Source organism: Cetorhinus maximus, chromosome 17 (assembly GCF_964194155.1).
Source record: "Cetorhinus maximus chromosome 17, sCetMax3.hap1.1, whole genome shotgun sequence".
Lineage (NCBI taxonomy): Eukaryota > Metazoa > Chordata > Chondrichthyes > Lamniformes > Cetorhinidae > Cetorhinus > Cetorhinus maximus.
The window spans coordinates 98,584,226-98,606,878 of NC_135895.1; the positions used below are offsets into that span (position 1 = coordinate 98,584,226).

General features: G+C 46.4%; 1 protein-coding gene across 1 annotated transcript in view; it reads left to right on the forward strand.

Moving 5' to 3' along the window:
• The window catches only part of LOC144692711 (adhesion G protein-coupled receptor D2), a 290,395-nt gene that overhangs the window by 112,503 nt on the left and 155,239 nt on the right, over window positions 1–22,653 (forward strand). The window contains exon 18 of the mRNA XM_078561799.1: window positions 8,947–8,988. Within this exon, the coding sequence (XP_078417925.1) occupies window positions 8,947–8,988 (42 nt within the window). The remainder of the gene's footprint in view (window positions 1–8,946; window positions 8,989–22,653) is intronic.

A 22,653-nucleotide genomic window follows, 5' to 3' on the forward strand; every position in this document is an offset into this window, starting at 1 on the left:
AATCTGCCGACTCTGCTGCATGTGGGGCATGTGTGCTTGAAGGGTTGGTAGATGGATTGTTTGGAGGTTTGAGTGGTCCCTCTGACACCTCAACTTCACCTCTACACGTTCCCAATGAAGTCTCTGATTGGTTCCCTCCCAGATGAGCCTTCTCCATTTTGGTCGGTCATGGGCCAGGGACTCCCATGAGTTGCTGGGGATGTTTGATCGCTTCAAGGATCCTTTGAGGACATCCATAAAGTGTTTTTGCTGTCCTCCTGGGGGTCTCCTGCCATGCCCGAGTTCTGAGTGGAGCAGTTGTTTTGGGAGTTTGGTGTCAGGAGCTGGTTTTGAGTGATTAGCGTCTCGATGCTGGGCATGTTGGCTTGGGAGAGGATGCAGCTGTTGGACCACCTTTCTTGCCATCGGATTTGGACGATCTTGTGAGGCCACCACTGGTGGTACTTCTCCAGTGCTTTGAGAATCTGTGAAGAGGTCCCTCAGGAAACATCATGACTGGTTTGACAAAAACAACCAAGAGATACAGGACCTAATCGAGCATTAGCACAAAGCTTATATTGACTGGAAACTTCAAGAGAAAAGTAGCAGGTCCTACAGGCAGCTGAAGGCAGTGGTACAACATAAAACCTGTGACACGAAGAACAAATAATGGGTAGAAAGAGCTTAGAAGATTCAACAACTCACAGACACCAACATGCACAGTTTCTTCAGCGCTGTCAAGATGATCTATGGCCCGAGTGCTCAAGAACTCACCCCGTTGAAAGCCAAGTGTGGAGAGGAGCTTATCAACGACAAGGAAGCGGTCAGTGCTTGCTGGAGAGAACATCTTGAAGAACTCAACAGCAACTCTGTCTTCAACTCGAACATCTTCAACTCCATTCCTCGATATCCCGTCTGGCTCACTCTCAGCTCTACCCGGTCTGGAGCGAAGGTGAAAAAGCCATTCAACAGCTCAGAAACAACAAAGTCCCGGGAGCAGAAGGAATCCCTGCTGAAATTCTGAAACATGGTGGAGCTACACTCCTGTCACGGCTGCACATCCTCATGTCCCTCATCTGGGAAGAAGAGCGCATGGCAGGGAATCTCAGGGATGCTGTGATTGTAACTGTATTCAAGAAGGGAGTCCGATTATGGTAACGACAGAGGAGTCTCCCCCTTGTCTGCCACAGGGAAGATCATTGCAAGAATGTTTCTGAACTACCTCCTCCCAGTGATCGAGGAACTCCTTCCAGAATCTCATTGCGATTTTCACCCATCGAGGCACCACAGACGTGATCTTCACTGCCTGGCAAATTCAAGAAAACAGCACCAACCGCTGTACGTGGCCTTTTTGACCTCACAAAAATCTTTGACTCTGTCAACTGCAAAGGCTTATGGGATATCCTTCTCAAATTTGATTGCCCGCAGAAATTTGTCACCATCCTCCACCTGCTTCATGATGACATGCAAGCCATGATCATCACCAAGACAAACGCAAAGTTCACACATACACACTTATAATCTACTGGACACCAAGCATACTTTTCACTTGAAAATATCAAAGGAATAATTTGTGGACCAAAGTTAACACATAGGAAATGGCAAAGAAACCAGGTGAAAGAGTCAGCCATCGAAATGGACTGTAGCCAACAATAAGAAATCTGCATCAGTCATGGGGTAGAGTATGGATTATACTCCACATATCTCCTGGCTGTCAGAGATAATTCCTTAATATTATTCTACCAAATATGATCTCACCCAAGACCATTACATTGTCAGTTCATTTTGGATGACTAATCTGTTGTCTAGGTTTTCAGATGTGGCATCTAAATTCTGAGGCTGTGTTGTAATAGCAGGGGAAGGACTATTCTTTAACTAATAGAAAGTTTAACAAATTAGAAAAACATTTGTCAAACTAGTATTGAACTAGGTAACAGTTACCAGAAAATAGATATCCTTGCATAAATGAGGTTAATGAGAGGCATTTGTCTAACTGTAATATTGTGATTGACAGAAGTGCATTTAACTTTAGACAATGCCACTTTGAGATTTCTTTGACCTGTATAGAACAGCACCCACTCAAAGGACAGTGAAAGACACTGTACATATAGCCTGGATGGCTTGCTTTTGTTGCACACATGCAATCATCTGGTGATATAATTTGCACCCTCAGGCTTTGGTTATAAAATTCTTGCCTGTTTGGGGCTTAATTAGCTGCTGGGATTTCAGCTTCATATAGGCATTGAATGTTGTGAAATCCCACAGTAAGACAATATTCATCAATTTTAAAACATCTAAACTGCGATTATGGACAAACATAGTTTACAAATAGCCTAAATTTATCACTAAAAGAAGCTAAAGTAATTGTCCTCCTTGGATAAGTAAACAAGACCAGCTCTACTGGAAGCTATGATTTCATCCTTTTCTTCTCTGAATGTAGGGGGTTCACTATAAAGTTTTCAACTGATTGTAGGATAGACACCGATAAATCTGTCTCGTAATAGCAGCACTTCCAACTCTGTGTTGTGCCAAAAAATGGTAGAAGAGCAAATTACATTGCAGGTACAGTACAATCGAGCTGCAGCAACACTAGATTCTCAATCCTTGTAGAGTTCTCAGAAAAGCAGAGATATGACCGAGACTACAGTGGTATGAGTAGTTCAAGGGATCTGGTCAATAATTAGTTGGTGTACATGGTCTTCATGAGCTGGGTGCATGTAGTGGGCATCCACTGATTTACTGACTGAACAAAATGGTTTACCAAATGCCCCAGGGGAAATAAAGATGAGGGAAAGCTTAGTTACACTAGATTTTTGACCTAACATCATGACTATTTGCCAATGCTTGTACACAAAGCCAAGCACCCAATTGTTGATCAAATAAATTGTGCCAAGACTTATCAACGCGTTGGCTTTCATTAATTTATCTACATTAGTTATAAATATAGACTGCATGTAGACTTATACTAACTCCTTGACTTGCTTCTGACTTTTGGGTTTTATTCTTTAACAGTCAGCAACTTTCTGTAGTTTGCAATTGATGGTGTTGTGAAAAATACTCGAGCTGTTGCACTGTTGCTGTTCTTCAAGGCTTTTGCAAAAATTTGAACAAGTTTAATGTTAAGAAAACTTGCAATTATGCAGTTTGATGACCTGCAATTTCACGGCGCACGTGTTTTACAAACTCAGTAAAATTACCAATGTTACCCAGAGCAGAAAAAGCACAGATCGCCCGGTGAGCTGTGGAGTTTTTTTAATATTTTTTAATGGGATGTGGGCATCGCTAGCAAGGCCAGCACTTATTTCCCATCCCTAACTGCCCTTGAGAAGGTGGTGCTGAGCTGCCTTCTTGAACCACTGCAGTCCACCTGGTGTAGGTAGCCCCACAGTGCTGTTAGGAAGCGATTTCCAGGTTTTTGACCCAACTACGTGGCCTAACCCCTGAGGTCACATGTTCCATTCATCAGAGTTTTGGTCATCTAGGTTATCTGGCTGTAAACTCTTCTGATTTTAACATTTTATTACTGCCATTTAATGGAATGACAAAAATCCATTGTCAAATAAGTGAAAACAAGAACGTTCTAGAAAACAAAATTAGTTGAGCTGAGCTGTTTGACCTGTTAATCAACTGGAATGAAGACACTGGGCAGAATTTTGCTGCTTTAGTCCTTAGCACAACAATAGGGCCCTTTTTTGATTTGGAGCCTGTATCCATGATGTGTGGGCTTTGTGGTTGCTCTTACCCAATTGTCATCCTACCTTCAGGCTCCCTGACCAATAAGGGAAGGCAGGCAGCTCAACACGCTCATCCTGTCAAGGGAGGGATTTCTAATTAAAGGGACCATGGCATATTTCAGAAAAGCTCATCAGCACTTGGATTTTTCAGGAATGGCGATGAGACCCGGGAAGGCTGTTCTCCAATCTTTGTTGTATTCTTTCATGGGCTGTGGGCGTCGCACTTATTGTCCATCCCTAATTGCCCTCGAACTGAGTGGCTTGCTGGCCATTTCAGAGGGTAGTTCAGAATCAACCGCATTGCTGTGGGCTTGGAGTCACATGTCAGCCAGACTAGGTAAGGATGGCAGATTTCCCTCCCTAAAGGACATTAGTGAACCAGATGGGTTTTTATGACAATCGTTGATAGTTTCCTGGTCGCCATCGCTGAGATTAGCTTTCAATTCCAGATTTTATTAACTGAATTTAAATTCCACTGTTGCTCGTGGTGGGATTTGTCCTGAAAACATTAGCCTGGGTCTCTGGGTTACTAGTCCAGTGACATTGCCACTATGTCACTGTGTCTCACTCTTACCTGGTGCTCCTGCTGAGGGAGCTGAGGGCTGCAGTGAGATGAGCTCACCCGAGGACAGGAGGAAGACAACAACCTCTCCAACTAAGCAGGCATGAATGGAAGTGGCCAAGGAAGTCGACAGTAGGAGTGTACTTCCCCCAACTTGGAGACTGTGCACCGAGAGAATCCAGGTCCTCCGGAGGGTTGGAAAGGTGAGTGGCATAGCAATTTCAGGTTGCAAACTTCACCCTCTGATATGCCCAGCATTCCCCTACACAATAACCCTCCGGTCAACACACCTTTCAGTTCCACTCATTCCTCTATCTTTAGGCATCTTGCATACCCTTCCAAGTAGCCAACACTCAGCCTATTATCCTCTCACCCCCACTTCTCACAGTCATCCTGCACAAATGGTGTTCTTCCCTCCTCTGCACAAGTCATCACTAACACACGTCCCTGCTTTCTCTCCTTGGAGGAAAAGAGAGTGCACAACTTGGTGAGAGGCAGAGATGTGGAGGGGGAGGATGAGCTGGACTCCAGTGAGGCACCTTGTCAGCCATTGCAATGCATGCCCGCCTGGTCAACTGGGAATGAGGTCATGGTTCTGCCATGAGAGTCTGTGCCTCTTGAGGCACTGGTCCTCAAACACATTGGGAGAGCTGATCCTCTGCCTGTAGACAGGAGTCTTGCCTCCTTCCAGTTGTATCTTGGTGTCGATCCCTTTGCCTATGGAGGAACATGCAGCTGAGGAGAACACAGCTGGTGCTGCTGCTGGTGTTATTGCTGCTGCTGGAGCTGCTGTGATGGTGTGGCTTCTGTTATTGACCCTCAATAGAGGTGGAAGATGGAGCTGCATAAGCTGTTTCCATGCTGTGGGGAAGGGTGACAGCAGGGAAATGCAGCTGAAGACGAGTGAAGTGCTGCATAAGTGAAGTGACTTCCAAGCAGTTGGCAATCACCTGTCAAGCACTCCGAGAAGAAACGCTTTGAACATCAACCTCTCAGCTGGCCATGACTGCAGCTCTTCAGTGTAACTGATCAAAACCTTCCCAGATGGTTAGTTTCACTGAAGATGCTATGCTCTCACCTCAGTGACAACAGTGAGTTGTTGACAGGTCAGGAAACTGCCTCCATAGGTGGGAAATTCAGGATGCAGGGTTAAAGCAGGTCATAACTGCCTTCTTAACTACCAGAATTTCTAATGTGCTTGCCTGCCAAACCCATTGAGGTTCCTTGCTCTCCTTCAATCCTACACTGGGGGAAAGCTGGCTGACGGTGGGATCATGTTGAGATCCTGAACTGAATTCACTTTCTGGAAATTTCCTACCCCAGCTCACCCTGGAACCTCGCTTGGGAAAATTCCTCCAATGTGGTCATTCAACACACTGGAAATACTTCTAAGTAAAATATGATTGGGAAAAATATTTGGTATCTTTTGATAGAATTCCATTATGTTGCATACAATTTGTGTTATTGTGTTTACTCCAATCCTTAAGATTAGGGGTCACAGGACTGCACTTCTTGATCACACAATTATGCTTCTATCATTTGAAGAGGAATATCTTTAAAATAATACAGTATAATCATCATTAGCAATAATGCAACTCCCAGTGGTGATGCTGCCATTTAATAATGTGCTACTGTACTATATTATGAACATGTACCCACAATATATTTATATAAAGGTCAACCTTCTAACTAAAGCTAGATTCTATCTTTTCTTAGTTAGTTATTTCTTCAATAGTAAATATTGTTCGGTTTTTGCCTTTTGCTAGCTACACGTAAAACTCACGGAATTGAAGACAAATTATTGATCTGGTTCGGAGATTGGTTAGATGATAGAAGGGTCGGGATAATGGGTATATGCATGAATTAAAAGAAACTGACTGTTATCCCACAAAGATCTGTGCTGGGGCCTCAACTATTCACTATATTTAGAAGTGACTTAGATATTGGAGAGTTATATATCTAACTTACTGATGATACAAAAATTGGTGACATAATAAGCATAAATGGGAGCGTAAAGTTACAGTGAGAGATTGATTGATTAAGAGAGTAAGCAAAACTGTGGCAGATGGATTTCAGCCAGATGAGTGTGAGGTCATTCAACTTGGACCAAGAAGGCTAGATCCTAGTATTCTTTAAACGGCAAAAAGCTCGGTATAGTAGAAGTCCAAAGAGATTTAGGGGTCCACGCAAAAGATCACTAATATTTAATGGTGAGGTACAAAAATATAATCAAAAAGGCTAATAGAATTTTGACCTTTGTAATCAGAAGATTGGATATAAAAACCAGGAAGTTTTGTTGCAGCTATACAAAGCCCTGAGACACATCTAGAGTGCCGCATACAGCTCTGGGGACTGCACTGTTTCATTGGAATGTTACCAGGGCTCCAAGAGTTAGTTTATGAGGAGAAATTATATATTATCTAGGCTTGTATACCCTGGAATATACCGAGTTTAAAGGTCATTTGAGTTTTAAGACTTTGATAGGAAACGAAAGGATAGATAGAAACTCCTGGTTGAGTCTGGAACAAGGGACATAATATTAAAATGAGAGCCAGGCCATTCAGGTACGAAATTGGGAAACCCTTCTTTATGCAAAAGGTGGTGGAAGGGTGAACCCTCTCCCACAAAAAGCACTGGTTGCTCGTTGAATTAATAATTGTAAATTGATATTGATTAGTTTTTTTTTGCTAGCTATGGCACTAAGGGATTTGGATACAGGGTAGATGGCTGGAGTGAGATAAAGATCAGCCATGATCTCATTGAATGGCATGGAATAGGCTGGAGGGGCTAAATGGCCTGCTCCTGTTCCTATTGCTCATTTGTTCTGGTACGTTATATGGCACTGACTGGGTTTACATGAGTGCAGTTTTCAAAATGATGTGAGCAGGCATTTATTCTGTCGTCTTAGCATTCCTCTAAAATTGCGCTCCTAGTGCCAGTCAGATATCCAATGTCAGTAAAGGGTGAACAGTTTAGTTTTTAGTTAAAATTTAGAGGTGATTTTTAAATTTAAAATAAAATTTTCATATGATAGTTGAACATTAATTGGCATGAAAACAAGTAGTGTGAGCGTTCACACCTGAAGTTAAAGAAACTTGGCATTTAAATGGTGTGTTTTCTAAAGTACCTCATAATTAATCACTATATAATCAATTTGTGTAGTGTAGGGTTGGAATGAATGACTAGTTTTTTGATTGTGCTTGAAATAATGTTGATCAGGATACTGTGGGAATATTTCTGCTCTTCTTTGATTTGTGTCTTGTGATCTTCTCCATTTCCATTAGTAGGCAAGATCTGTGTTTCACAGCCTATCTAAAGGATATCATGTCTGACAATGTAGCACTCCCGCAGTACTGCACTGAACTATCAGCTGAGATTGTGTGGCTAAATCCCAGGACAGAATTTTACATTTCCCCGCTGACGGGTTTGTAGGTGGGGGTTGGCTGTAAAATTTCTTGGATGGCCTTCCCACTGAGCTCCCGCCCACTCCGACCTCGCCGCAATTTTACACTGGGATGAGCAAGGCCTTGGCCGGCCGGCCTGCCTACCCTTACCCCAGTTAAGGCCCTTAAATGACCTATTATTGACCACCTAAGGGCCGTTTAACACCAAGCCTCAATTTTCAGGCTGGCGGGAGGAGTTCAGGGGCAGGGGGGAAGCCCGAAAGGTAAGTCAGACCTCGGGTGGAGGGGCGGGGGGGTTGGGCACCTCTGTCATCAGCCTCCTTTTAATATCAGCTGTCCCTCCTAAAGGGACTGGTTTCTGCTGGTCCTCCCTTCCCCCGCGACCTCTCCACTAACACCCCCATCCCTCCTGTCCATCCCGCCTGGGTCTCACCTCCCCACCCCGTCCAGACACCCCCAAACTTTAATTGGTTCTGGATTCCCAGCACCTAAGACTCTGGGGACTGCTTGCAGTTCCAGTGTTGACCACTGCAGCCTCTGGCGCCCCGGGACTAGAGAGCCGCTGCCCAATCTGATTGGCCAGCAGCTCTCCGAGGTGGGACTTCCTCCCGAGTGAGGGGTGGAAGCCCTGCCTCACCCCCCCCTCTACCCCACAGCCAAATAACGCTTGTTGGAGCGTTAAATGGCTGCAGGGCAGGCAGCATCGGTGGGGATATTTTCTCCACCAACTCCTTGAATGGCAGAAAGGAAAACCCCTCCATCGTGAAAATCCTGGCCCCGGAGTGGGGCTTGAACCCTTGACCTTATGACTCAGACGAGAGTGCTACCAGCCGACACTCAAAATGGTGCAAAATCTTGAATGTATGCAGTTCAGTGGAATTTCTGCTGCATGTTTTGTCTTACTGCGAACTAGATTTAGATTTGTCATGGTGCAAAATGTGTAATATTATTCATACTGATGAAGTTCTGCCTCAAAACTGATAGTACTAATTGCGGTGGTAATTTTAATGGGACCAGTTTCTTTTCAAGAACCCCAATTGTTCTGACACCCAACTGCAAAGCAATCAAGGTTAACAGAGATTTGTAAAGAGCTTCTTTCCTCTGTGGTAGATACTTGAGCTCTGGTTCATGAAATTGAAAAATAAAAATTGACCTTGTCAGCTGCAAAAGCCTCTATGTGTTTGTTCTCGGGAAACTTTGTTTCAGAATTGCGCGTGAAAAAAATGATTACAGTTAACAGCTTTTTCCCCTCCTTTTGTCTTTATAGGGTCTCTTCATCTTCCTGATATATGGAGTGTACAACACAGAGGTAAGGCTAGTTATAGTGTCTCAAGGCTGACAGTCTGGATGAGAGAAGTGACAGGCTTCTGATCTCACAGAAGGACAGAGCAGCTCTTCGCATGAGTGTCCTACTGCCCTTCATGCTTGGACTGCCCCATATGCATTCTGGTTTACCATTAAACACTGACAACCAGATGGAAAAGGACACATTTCTCATAGTCACTTACCAATATTTCAAAGTCCTTTTTATTTTTAAAGCAACCTAAGTTTACAGAGTGATGGCTATTTAAGATTTAGAACTTTTCTCCCCCTGATAGACTAATTCTTTAGATGAGGACTGAAAGATTAAGCACCAAGGTGTAAGATCTTGTGGAGTGCAGTATTGCAAAAAAAAAATAGCAAGTATAACATTATTATTTCAGTTCTCATGAGGTTTTGTTATTTTCTGTATATCTCTGTTGACCATCTTTAGATCATTTTTCAGGAGAAACAGTTGATCTATATATCTGATTGTTAATGGTTTTTGTACAGCATTAGAATAGCATTAGTTTCATATTTTATTGAGTTTCCACTTAAAATCCATTAGTAATTGCTTTGACTATATACAGAAGACACCAATCAGAAGTATTTAGTAAATTTGCACTGTAAGATCAAATTGCAGGACCATTTTTTAATATTATACCTACGGACAATTCCAATTGGTTTGAAACCATAGTTTCAATCTCGATAGAAGATGAGCTAAGGTGAAAGTGGTGCCACAAGAGAATAGATCAGTTTGCTCATCAGTGTCTTCAGTAGATTGAGGCTATGACCGTTTAGCGAGAACATATTTGTACATGTGCAGCTGCAAAGAATTCAGCATATACCAGGCAATTGAAGGACAGGACCTCCGGCCCTCATCCTTCAATTGTCCAGCCTTTCCTCAATTTCCCAGTACAGCAAACGGGCATTATTGCTTAATTTGTCACTGAAGGTTATTCTCTCACAGCCAGTAAAAACTATTCTTCACATGTGTCAAATATAGCTTCCTTCTAGCATAACTCTATTGAGTTGACTCTTGAATGAGTGGACTAATTCTACGAAGAACATCCACAAGAGTGGATAAACATGCAATTCTGTTTGACTGAAACAGTGAAAGCATCAAAACACCAAACTTGAAAATAAATAGATATTCTTACAGAGGAATAACATCACTTAAGATGGAATAAACAGCTAAATTGGATTTCTAATCTGTTCCATGACCATGCATTTCAAAAGACCAGAACAGAGTAATTACATGAACACAGTAAAGTCAATAGAGATGGCTCCAGAATAAAATTGACTATAATTATACAGTATTAAAATTGTCATCACATAATTCTTCACTTTGTAAATGATTGAATCATTATTAGGTGTACAACAGAGTGAAAAGGTAGGATTGGGGCATTTCTTGTTAAAATGAATCTACTAAGAACAGAGCTTCATGGAGCAGTAAGTACTAGGATACAGATGTTCCAATTAAAGTTTGATATCATTTGCTGAAGTAGTTTGAAAGTTCTGGATGGTTTTCTATACGGAAGAGAGGAATGAGGGATGAGGTCAGTGAGCAATGTCCTTGTGTACACAAATTCTGTGAGAAACTGTTAGCTGACTCTTGCACAACCATCGGCAGAAATCCAGGCTGGATAATTACAGTTCTAAACTGCTATCATTTTCCTTTGATGGTGAAAATTGCTTAGTCTTCAAATGGTTAAAAATCACACTGACAATCATATCCCTGGAGTACTGTGGTAGTTTGAAGACACTGAGATGAGGTTCTGTGCCCTACTAACAGGGACAAATCTCTCATTGCCCCTGACATGCAGGTACAAGTGTGATATGATATCAATGCACATGTTATAGTCTCTTTAAATAAAGTATGTGGCAGACATTCATTATAGAAATGAGTTTCTCATGAGAATTGATTGCTCTCCCGGGAATGTGGTGCGTTAGCCATGGAAATTGTTAACAAGACTGGTCAGAACATTGGTCATTTACAAGGGCAGCTGGTTGCATATAAATATTGATGAGCTTGAGTTTAAGCAATTTAGGGCAAAGGTTGAGACGTGAAGTGCAGGAATTTATGGTTTTAACACCAGTGGACAACTTACAGAACAAATGAATAGCAGGGAGTGATTACAAAGCCTGTAATCTGATTATGAGGGACCCAGATAACATGGGAGTGAGTGATTGAACGGTTTGTAAACACCTGCTAAATTTTGAATTAAAATGTTAGCCAATCTTGCTAATGGCTCTTTCTCTTCAGGTGTTGGCCACCTTTGCTTTAAATCTGCCATCATTAACCCTCTTAAAAACTCAAACATTGATCCCACTGTCCTAGCAAACTAATGCCCCATCTCTAACCTCACTTTCCTCTTCAAAGTCCTTGAACATGTTGTAGCTTCCCAAATTTATGCCACCTTTCCTGGAGCTCCATGTTTCAATCCCTCCAATTAGGTTTCTGTCCTATGGCAGTACTGAAATAGTTCTTACTAAAGTCACGAGTGACATCCTATGTGGTTGTGATAAAGATAAACTATCCCTACTCATCTTTCTTGGCCTGTCTGCAGCCTATGGCACAGCTGACCACACCATCCTCATCCAATGCCTGTCCACCTTCATCCAGATGGGTAGGATTGCTCTCACATGGTTCCATTCCTTTCTATCTCAATGCAGCCAGAGTCTCACTTGCAATGCACTTCCGACTCCTGCACCATTCCCTCTGGTATCCTTGGCCCATCCCTAATTCTCATCTGCATCCTCAGCAACATCATCTGAAAGGACATTGTTTATGTTCACATGTAGGTTGATGACAGCCAGCTCTACCTCACCACCACCTCTTCGAACGCCTCCACTGTCTCTAAAATGATCAGAGTGCTTATTTGGCATCTAGCACTGGATTTGCAGAAATTCCCTCCAACTAAACATTGGTTAGACTGAAGCCATTGTTTTTGATGCCTGTTCCAAATTCTATTCCTTGGTTAACAATTCAATCCCGCTCCCTGGCAACAGTCTGAGACTAAATCAGTCTGTTCACAACCTTGGTGTCATATTTGGCCCCGAGAGGAACTTCCAACCATGTAGGCATACAATCGCTAAACCAGCTATTTCCACCTCCATTACATTGCTCAACTTCACCCCTGTGTCAGCTCATCTGCTGCTGAAACCCTCATTCATACCTTTGTTGCCTCTAGACTTGACTCTTCCAATGCACTCCTGGCTGGATTTCACATTCTACTCCCCATAAACTGAGGTCATCCAAAACTCAGCTGCCTGTGTCCTAACTTGCATCAGATCCCGTTCAACTATCACCTCTGTGCTCACTGGCTTACATTGACTCCCAGTCAAACAACGTGCTGACTTTAAAGTTTTCATCCTTGCCTTCAAACCTCACTGTGGCCTCGTCCCTCCCTATCTCTGTAATCTTCTTCAGACCACAACCCTCCAAGATATCTGTGCTCTTCTAATTCTGGACTCTTGAGCATCCCTGATTTTAATCGCTGCACCATTGATGACTGTGCTTTCAGCTGCCTGAGTCCCAAACTCTGGAATTCTCTCCTTGCAAACTCTCTACCTCACTTTCCTCCTTTAAGACACTCCTTAAAACCTACCTCTCTGACCAAGCTTTTGCTCATTTGACCTTGTAGCTCCTTATGTGGCTCGGTATCATATTTTGTTTTTTATACGCCTGTGAATCACCTTAGGGCATTTCATTACATTAAAGGCACTACAAATATGAGTAGTTGTTGAAATTAAATCTCACCCCCTCAAATTGCTCTCTGCTGTGTTAATATTTGTTTAGAGGCTGAATATCTTTACTTGTATTCAGATGGTCTAAGCTTTTGTTTTTGCTGATTTCAGCAAAAAGTCACCACAAGTAGAACGTGGAGTAATGTCAGTAGATGGTTTGCTAATCAGCCATATTCAGCACTGATTGGCGGCTACCCAAAAATCATAAAGATTCTTGCTTATTTGTGGTCTTTTTAAAGTTACTTGAGGAAGTTTTGTCAATGTTGTAAGTCAAATGGAAATGTGAATATTTTAGCCTATGCCAGACCAAGTGCCTCGCCCCTCACCAATGGTTACCTCTGGAGTTCCTCGTGGAACTATCTGTGGCCCCTGCTTTTTCTCCTCTTCATACTGATACTCGTGCCATCCCCCAAAGACAAGGATTTCAGCTTCCACTTGTACGCTGACAACACCCAGCTCAGTCTTACCATCATCTCTACAGCCTCGAACCTGTCAGGCTGCTTGTCCCATATCCAGACCTAGGTGAACTGGAATTTCTTAGAACTAAACGTTGGGCAGATCAAAAGCCAATGTCTTTGTCCCTGCCACAAACTCGAGCTACTGATTCCACCCCCTCCCCGGCCACCATCTGAGCTGAACTAGGCTATTCACAATTAACCTCAGGATCTTATTGACCTTGAGCTGAGTTTCTGATCTCATAGCCACAGAATGCTTACTTCCACCTCTAAAATACATTGCCCTGCCATGGATTACCTCCTGCTAAGAGCTCACCCATGGTTTTTGTTACTTTCAGACTTGACTATTCCAATGCTATCCTGTCCGGCCAGACATCCATCTTCCACCCTCGTGGATTGGAGCTCATTCAAAACTGCTTCCCACGTTCTAACCTACAGCCGTTCACTCAACACCCTGTGCTCGCTGTCGCACATTGGTTTCTGAATCCCCAAACACTTTAATTTTAAAATTCTCTCCCTGTGTTCAGTTTCCCTCCATGGCCTTACCCCATTACTGTTATATCCTCCAGCCTCACAACCTGCCCAGATCTCTATTATCCCAACTCTACGCTCCCTTCGTCCCTCTATTAGGTTGGAATTTTCTGTGCCCGCTGGTGTTGGGCGTGTTTGGCCAGTGTGAGCGGACAATATGACGAGAAGGCCAAAAATTGGTCTCCCGCCATCGGAGGTCGGGGGCCTCATTGTAACACGTCTGCACACCAAAATAAGGCCAGCCCCCCGGAATCATACCCCCGCCCGGCTGGATCGCCCACCCACGTCGGCAGGAAAACACGTCGGTGCAGAACACGCCTCGACAACTGTGACGTGCAGAAGTCGGGACTTACCCGCCAGGGCCTTGCTCACATCGCGGACATCCGAGGAGCAGAAGATGCTGGAGCCTGGCAGCGATGACACACTGGAGGAATATCCATGGCCTGCTGGGTGGATTCACATGGACATGGCTCCACCGCGAAGCAGCTCACAGAAGTTGGAAAGTCACTGTTGAGGGTCTGCTCACAATGGATGATGGTCGAAGGGGTGGGAGAGGAAGGTCCAGCTGTGTTTGGGAGATGGAGATGTACTGGGCGGTGGGAGAGAAAGGTCTAGGATCGATTGGGAGAGGAAGAGGTGTCGGGGGCGGGTGACATTGGGAGGGGGGGAACGAAGATGTTGGGAGAGGGGAATGAAGGTTTTGTGGGGGTGAGGCTGGAAGGGAGGGAACAAAGGTGTTGAGCATCGGGGTTGTGATTGGGGGGGTGGGGTGGAATCTGGGAGGAGGAAGGAGTGCAAAGAGGGGAGGGAGTAAGGAAGAAGTAAGGCTGGAAGAAGGAGCTAGTGCGGGGGGAAGGACGAAGGGTGACAGAAGAGGTAAGGGTGTCCGAACGAATCAGGAAAGGGGAAGGACAAAGTGGGGTCGGCGGGTGTGGGGGGTGGTGGGGGAGTCCTAGGTGGGGGAAGGACTAAGATGGGGGGAGTCTGGGGGTGGGGAAGGGGTTCCAAGGGGTGAATGGGTTTCAAGGGGGGTAGGGGTGTCTGGAGGGGCTAATGTCCAGGTGAAAATGCAAGGGAGGGCTCTGATGATTCCATGACTGCCTCCTGGGGAGCGAGTGAAGGTGGGCGTGATACGAGGGAATGGCGAGAATGACCAAGGGCAGATTGAGGCAGCAGGGTAGGACGGTGAGGGTGGTTGGTGGGGACTCGGAGGCAGACCCAGACCCTGGGGGGTGGGAAGGAGGAGGTCAGGGAGGAGAATATGGATGGCAGTGAGATTTTTGGGAAGGAAAGGAACGTGCACATTCACCTGGACATCCCCATTGAAAAGGGTTGTAGCTGTTAGGTCACGGAGGGGAGGTGAAAAGTCACGCTGGGGGTCGACAGTGATAGGGGAAAGGACGGGGGAGCAAATGAAATACTGTATCATCACCATGCTGTCTAAATTGAAGGTGAAACAAGAGTCTTGGGCAAGATCAGGTGCTGCATAGGAGTATGGCCAGTGGGTGGGTGAAGATGCAGGTTAGCTCAGATGGACAACCGAAAGTGAACCCCAGCAGGCAGCATTGAAAATGCTCAGGACATTGAGGTGAGTGTTATATGTGAAGGATCCGCGTGCGTGGGAGTGGTGCTTGAACGAGGCTCCAAAAGGCCCTGCCACACTCTCACTTCTCACTCCAGAATTACTCATTGGCCGCCTGCTCCCTCTGCGGTGACAGAGGACGAGGTTGAGGGGCTCACAGGCAAAGGGGACTCGGAGGGAGAGGACAGCCTCTGGGATTCCTGAGTGGATGACCCAGGGGTGTCCAGCTGCTGCTCCTCCTCCCTTTGGGTGCCCGGGGGCTTTGGATTGACTCCTTGAGGGGAAGGAGCACCTGGAGGGATGTCGAGGTGCCTCATTTCCCTCTCGGGCGGCCAATGCAGGAACTCACCCCTAGCTCCCGTGCTGGAGCGCAGGTCTGCGCGTATCGCTACATTCTGCTGGACCAGGGTCTCCATGACATCTGCCATCCTTCCCAAGGAGGCCTCCATATTCACCCACATGGCCACCACTTCATCAAAGAGCAGACGGACACACTCCTCCGACTCATGTGCCACTCTGTTGAGGGCTTCCAACAGCTCTGCGTGATGTTCCCCTACCTTCTGCTGACTCTCTAGGATGAGTTGGAAGGCTGAATCTAGAGGTTTATCATCTGACTCGGGCCTCACAGATGCCTCTTCCCCAGCAGTCCTCCGAGTGCCGGGAAGCTCAGCTTCACCTGCCTCCTCCTGCTGTGGACATGTGTCCGTGTGGTGACTACTAGATTGTGAACCTGAGCCTGCTCTAGATCTAGGTCCCACCGAGGTGTGTGTCTCTGTGCTAGTGGAGGGTGTGGGTAAGCGCTGTGATGGGTCTTCCAGGCTGCTTATTTCCAGCTCTTCAAACTGCTGGAGTTGAGGACCTGGATGGAGCTGAGGGACTGGCTAGCTGAGGGTATTGGTTACTTGGCAGAGCTCCCTGTGAACCAAAGTAGAGATAATTAGTGCATGGCAGCAGAGTCAAAAGCAGGAGAGAGAGAGAGAGCACTCACAGTTGCGTTTGGAGAGGGTCGATGTGGTGCAGGATCCTCATGAGTGTGTTTGCCGCCGACCTCACCATCACAGCAGGCAGGGTCCACGCCCTCACCAATCAGTGCGATGGCACGCTCCTCAAAGTGAGTCAGGGGCCTAATGTGGGCCACTCCACCCCCAGTCTGGGACCTCTCCCTGCTGATGTGAGCAGGCTTCTCCTGCATGAAAACAGATGGAGAGAGTGTGAGTCAGACACATGGCCCTGCGTGGAATGTTTGTGTGGTGAGCGGAGCCATGGACAGGATGAGAATGTGAGCTCCAGAGGATATGAGCCTGATGGAGATGTGAAGGTGTGTGTGAGAGTTCGTAGTGTTGCCCCTTGAGGTGTGAGATCCCTGTGCATGTGTGATGGGTTTGTGAGTGTGTGAGTTGAGAGTGATGAAAAGAGTGACTTACCCTGGCAGATCATTCATCCTCTTGCGGCACTGGGCAACTGTCCTCCTTTGCAGTTGGTACTGACCCACCACTGCCACTGCCTCCCAAGCCAGATTGGTGATGTTGCTGCCCATCGTGAGGCCAGAGTGGAGGGTAGAGGACAGCAGGCCTCCGCTGCGTGATGAAGTGGCAAGGTGATGGCATAGTGGGTGAACGAGAGTGCGCCCGCCATCAAAATGGCGTATTTCCTGGGAATGCATAATTAATGTGGGTTTGAGATGAAATGGTGCGAGAAGCCACCATTGCGGCTGGCGGGGAAAACAGCGTTTTCCCACCTGCTACCACACTTAGTGCAAATCTGGGATGATTCCGCCCTTTGTCATCTTGGCCCTAAACATGAATTCCATCCCCAAATCTCTCCATCCCTTCACTTCATTCCCCTCTCCTTGAGACCCTCCTTAAAGCCTACTTCTTTGACCAAGCTTTTTGCTCCATGTCCTAATATCTCCTTCTTTGGATCAGTGCCAGTAGTTTTCTTATTGTGTGCCTGTGAAGTGCCTTAATGGTTTCCTAATGTTAAAACCACAATATGAATGCAAGATGTCACTGCATCATCCACGTCTAGGAACTGTTGTCTACAAATGGATCATGGAAAATACTCAGGAGAAGGGCTGGGGTAGAAGGAAGACAGCATAATAAAATATGTTTGCAATGCTAAATTAGTAAATTGGCAATTGTATTATTCAACTTTAGAAAGTTAACCAAGAGTGGAAATTTTATATAGTTTTGAAGAGATAATGAGCAGCAGAAATTTTCTTGTTCAGAGATAGTTGCTCCCATCCCCCGCCACTCCCCCACAAAGCAAGTCCAAGAATCTGTTTCACTTTGTTTGGTACCTTCTACTGCAGTTTGAAATACCATTGTGGAGGACAAAGTGAGTCCATTTCCTGTCAGCTGCTTTGACATTTGACCTTGGAGGCCGAGTATTAAGCAGGGCACCGACTCCAGGCCTAGGTTCAGTGCTGCAGTGTCAGTCTGATACAAACCACTTCAGAATGACACTCCAGATGTAAGGCCGTAACTTCCAAGCTGCCGGGCGTCACACATGGTAGGGGAGGAGGTACCCCAAAAATGCGCTGGGAAACACCCTCTCCCTTCCCCCTGGAATATCCCAGGTAAGGTTTGCATGGAAATTTCCTGGGAAGTACAATAGCCCTGCACTGGGAGCCATTGGAAAATGAAATTTAAATTGCAAACTTTGGATGGTTCCGACTGTATTACATCAATAGTTACTCAGAAAAAGTTAGAGAATTTAAACCAATTGTAGCTTCTGGGTAACTATTGTACAATTCAAACAGAACCCCTCACGGAACTCCTCCCACAACCCTGACCCCCCACGGGACTCAAACCTCCGCCCTCTTGATTATCCACCCCACGGGGCTCCCTCATGCCCCCGACCCTCCAGGGGATTGCCAGCACCCCCCAACTACCCCTACCCATGGGACACCAACCCCCCCTCCCCACGGGACTCTCTCACCCCACCTGACCCTCCCAGGGACCCCCACCCCCACCCCTCCGATCACCCCTCCTCAAGGGACTCCACCCCCCCTCAAGGGGCTACACCCCCTGACTGGAACTCTCCAGCCCATGGGATTTCCCCCACCCCCCCACGGGGACTCTTCCTGCCACCACCCTCCTCACCCTCAGAATGGGACCCCTACCATCGCTGCCACAAGGCCGGACTGCCTCGCCCGCCCCACCCCTGCCACCACCAGCCTAACCCTGACACCCCCTCCAGGACCGACTCTCACCCCATCGCACACCCAAGGCCTGACCCGATTTCCCCCTGCACCACCCACCCCCCTCCAACACCCAGGCCCAACCCAACACCGCCCCTCCTCTCTCCCACTCAGGTCCGAACACCACCCTCCCCCCCCCCCCCCAAGCCTGACCCGACCCGACACTCCACCCCCAGGCCCGACCCGACACCCGCTTCCCTGAAGGCCCCAGCTCACCCCCCCCCGACCCACAACAAATCCTACCCACTTACCTTATATATACTTACCTTTTCTCTAGCTTGTCAAGGACCTTTAGATCCATCTAGACCTTTAAACTTACCTGGCTTACAGCAGCAAGTGCCGTAAAAAGGGGGGGCATGGTTTCCTTACCTGCGACTCTACAACCCTCGACACCAAGCCCTGGGGGCCTGGGGACCCGCTGCATTGCCCGGATCTCACCTGCCCTGACTCAGAAGGTCGGGCGAGACAGGATCGCCTGGATTTCAAAGTAAGAACTTTGGAGCAGGGCGGCAGTTCGCCTCAGTTGCCGCTCCGTCCGAAGTCACGGACCGACGCGTGAACACGTTTCATTGTTTCCGGAAAATCAAAATACTGCAGATGCTGGAACAGGAAATAAAAAGCAGAAAAGTGCTGGAAACGCCCAGCGGGTCAGGCAGGATTTGTGGCGGGAGAAACAGAGTTAACGTTTCAGGGCAATGTTTCATCAGAACTGGAAAAATGTCAGAGAGGTAAGGCGTTTCGGGCAAGTGCAGGGACTGGGAGAGGGGGTGGGGGAGAGCAGAGTGAATGATCTGTGATTTGGTGGGCCTATCACTGCAGACCTCTGACTACCTAGATAAGGGATGATCTCGTTTGATGGGGGACAAATCAATGCTAGTTTGGCTACCATTTAGCTGAGGAGCATCAACAGGATAAATGACTTACCTTCCCCCTCCAACCATGGAAATTCTGTACATCTCCTTCATAAGGAGTGTTTACCCGAAAGGATCTGTGGGGCAATATTCCTGTGGTAATTACTGTCCACATGATCTTAGCTGTATTGTGAGGTATTTGTATATTCCAGGTTTGCCACATCCCTCCTTTTTAGCAGAGTATTTCAAAAGGAAACAAGTCAGCCTGTTTTCCTCAGGATGCCTTGCTTCGTGTACCTCTTCTGCTGAAGTTTCAAACTTTATTGGCTTGTAGAATAAGGCAGCGGAAACACTGTGTTGTATACTCACAATAATGAGTGATAAGGTCGTAAAGGTCCATTTTGTTTTTACGGAGCGGATGATGTCACTTACAGCTGCAATTGTTTCCTTTCTGGTCGCATGTCATAGAAACCAAGTATCTGGATGGATTAGATAAGCATAAATAACCGGGACAGTAGTAGCTGACAAACAATGCATTTGTGACAGGAGATCTTATCAATCCAAAACAATAACCATGCAGAACTTTAATGAAAATGAGTTTTTTTTTTTCTCTTTTTTAAAAAAAAAAAGACCCAAGGAAAATGCAGGTAACACTCAGCAAGTCAGGCAGGAACTGCAAAGAAAGGAAACTATTAAAGTTTCAGGCATAGGCCTTCATCACAATCAGAAGATGAGTGGTGTGAAATTTGAATTGGAGGTGTCTGTTGTTTGGGTGTTATAGGTATCATGAGGTCCAAAATGACTTCCAGGGCATGAGGAGAGTTGCACGGATACCATATTGGCGAGACCATTGGAGCATGTGCACTGAATGCATAGCAGAAATATATCAGTCTAGACAGATCATCACATTAACCAACATGCAGTGCTGATTTGGTGCTAGTGCTGCCATTTTGGAGCTCAGCGCTCCAGCTAACGCTATTCCTTTATCATGTGTAGCTGAACACAGATTCAGTAACAGGAAGGATCCCACCCCAGGTTGTAGGTACTGATGGAGTTTTTACTGATGTCAGCCCTTCTGCACAAACCAGTTGCTCCCAGGCTTGGGTGCACTAATAGCATTCCCCTTGGAATACAGCCTGAGTGGGAGAATGAATTAAGACAACGCAGAGCAGGACAAGCCGCTGGAAGAGGATGGAGGAGGAGGCCAAGGGCTCTCAGTGGAAAGCCATGCCTGAACCTTAGTGAAGAACAGCATTTGAGATGTTTGCAATTGCATAGGGATATCCTCACTGAAATCTGACACTTGTTGTAGTCACAACTTCAATCACTGAACAGGACAAGGATGGCATTGCCAGTGGCTGTGAGGGTTACCATGGTGATGCACTTTAATACAGCTGGCTCCTTTCAGCCTGGAGGTGAGCATATTTGCAACATCTTGCATTTTGCCCTCCATTGTTCCTTAAGGGCGATCACTGACACACTCCATTCACTGAGAGGTAACTATGCTTCATTTTCTCTTGGCCCGAGAGCAGCAGGCAGAGAGAGCACGTGCCTTTGCTAGGATTGCAGACTTCTCCGGATTGCAGGATGCCATTGACTGCATGCACATTGCTTTGCAGGTGCCGTATGTCAAACCTGAGATGTACCACAACAATACTTCCTTTGCATGGAGTGCTGTGCAGGAGACCCGCAGTACTCAAGTTCCATTAGGGTCAGCTGCATGCTGCACAGCCTTGCCGTTGTGAGTGGGATTGATTTTGTTACCAGCTGTACAGTGAGCAGCTCAGGAGCAGGAAGAGCAGAAGGCAGACAGCAGACAGCCCCTTGTTAGTCAGGCTGTCCCTGAGGAACTCAGCTGAGTGCCACGCCATTAACCACAACTCCAGTTCCCATTCACCAAAACTCCCACACCTTCCCTTCCCCCTGACACTGACCAATGCAGCATCCATTTGGTCATAATGAAAAAATAAAAGCCACCACAAAGTAATCATTCCAAACTACATTTATAAATGAAATCATTCCAGATTGCATATAAAAGTCAATTAATCATCCTTGTGCATTTTCTTAGTGCCTGTCTTTCATCTACATTTGCTTGTCATAGTGCTCTGGCACAGTGCTGCTCCGGTGGTTATGGCATTGCTGGTGGAAGGATGCTGACTTTCAACTGCGGACTGCCCGATCTTGGCATGTGTGGCAGCAGCCTGTGCTAGCTTGCTACCAGGCAACTGCAAGGGCACAGGAGCAGAAGTGGTGGGAGGACTAATGCTGTTATTTGGAGAGAGGGCAACAGGTTTGGGCTCCACTGCCACTCCCCTGGGACAGAGGGTGAACTGTTTTACTGCTGCGGCACCCTGTAAGCACCTTTCCGCACTGTCACCCTCAGCTAAGATGGCATCAGGCTAACCTTGCATGACTTCAGTCTGAGACTCCACTGCAGCAGTCAGACTTTTGGTGGAATCTGCTTGTGCTGCAATGGAAACAGAGGCAGCAAACATCAGGCATTGCATCAGTGTTGAGTCCACAAATGTATTGATAGAGTTGGTCACCACTTCCATGGAGGAAAAAATGGGCTCCATGCTCTGCACTATGCCCTGTGCCAAGTTGGTGCTGGACTCCTCTATGGCCTGTAACAGCAACCCAAGCTTTCTGGCAGGCCTGCCAATGCACCAAGCAATTCAGTGTGCATGTCCATTGGCCGCCTTCTGTGACCTGCTCAGCTGAAAACCTCTGCAGCAGAACTTGTGTGTGACCTTGCCTTCTGGCGAGCTGGCACCTACGCTACTCTTGCTCCTTGCCCTGCCTGCAGAGCACTTGTGCTTCGTTACTCTCCGTGTGCAGATCCTGCCTGTTTGCTGTCCTCTAGATTATGTGCCGTGTCAGCATCTGAGCTGGTGGCTGCGAGTGTGAAATTTAGTGACAGTGCTGTGTCTTCATCATCACTGTCACCTTATTAATCCTACACTGCCTGACCAGGTGATGGTACTCGGGTATCCGAAAGGAGAAATGCACAAGGGTAAGCTTGTGGTTCGCAGCTGGGGGTGGGGGAAGTAACAGGGATCATTCTTACATCATCGGCAGCTTATAGATTAGAAGACATTGTGTGATTTGAGGAGGAGGATTAGATATGGAGATACTATTTTTAATGATTTCATCATCTTTCTTGGCCACAGCCTCAACAGTGGGCATCCCAGTAATGGCCAACATTGTGTCCTCTAGGGGCTCAGGATATGCAGGTATGCCTTCCCTCCTTTGGACAGCTCCTGCAATGTGGATGTGAAGCTTGCAGCTATGTTAAAGTTTTGAA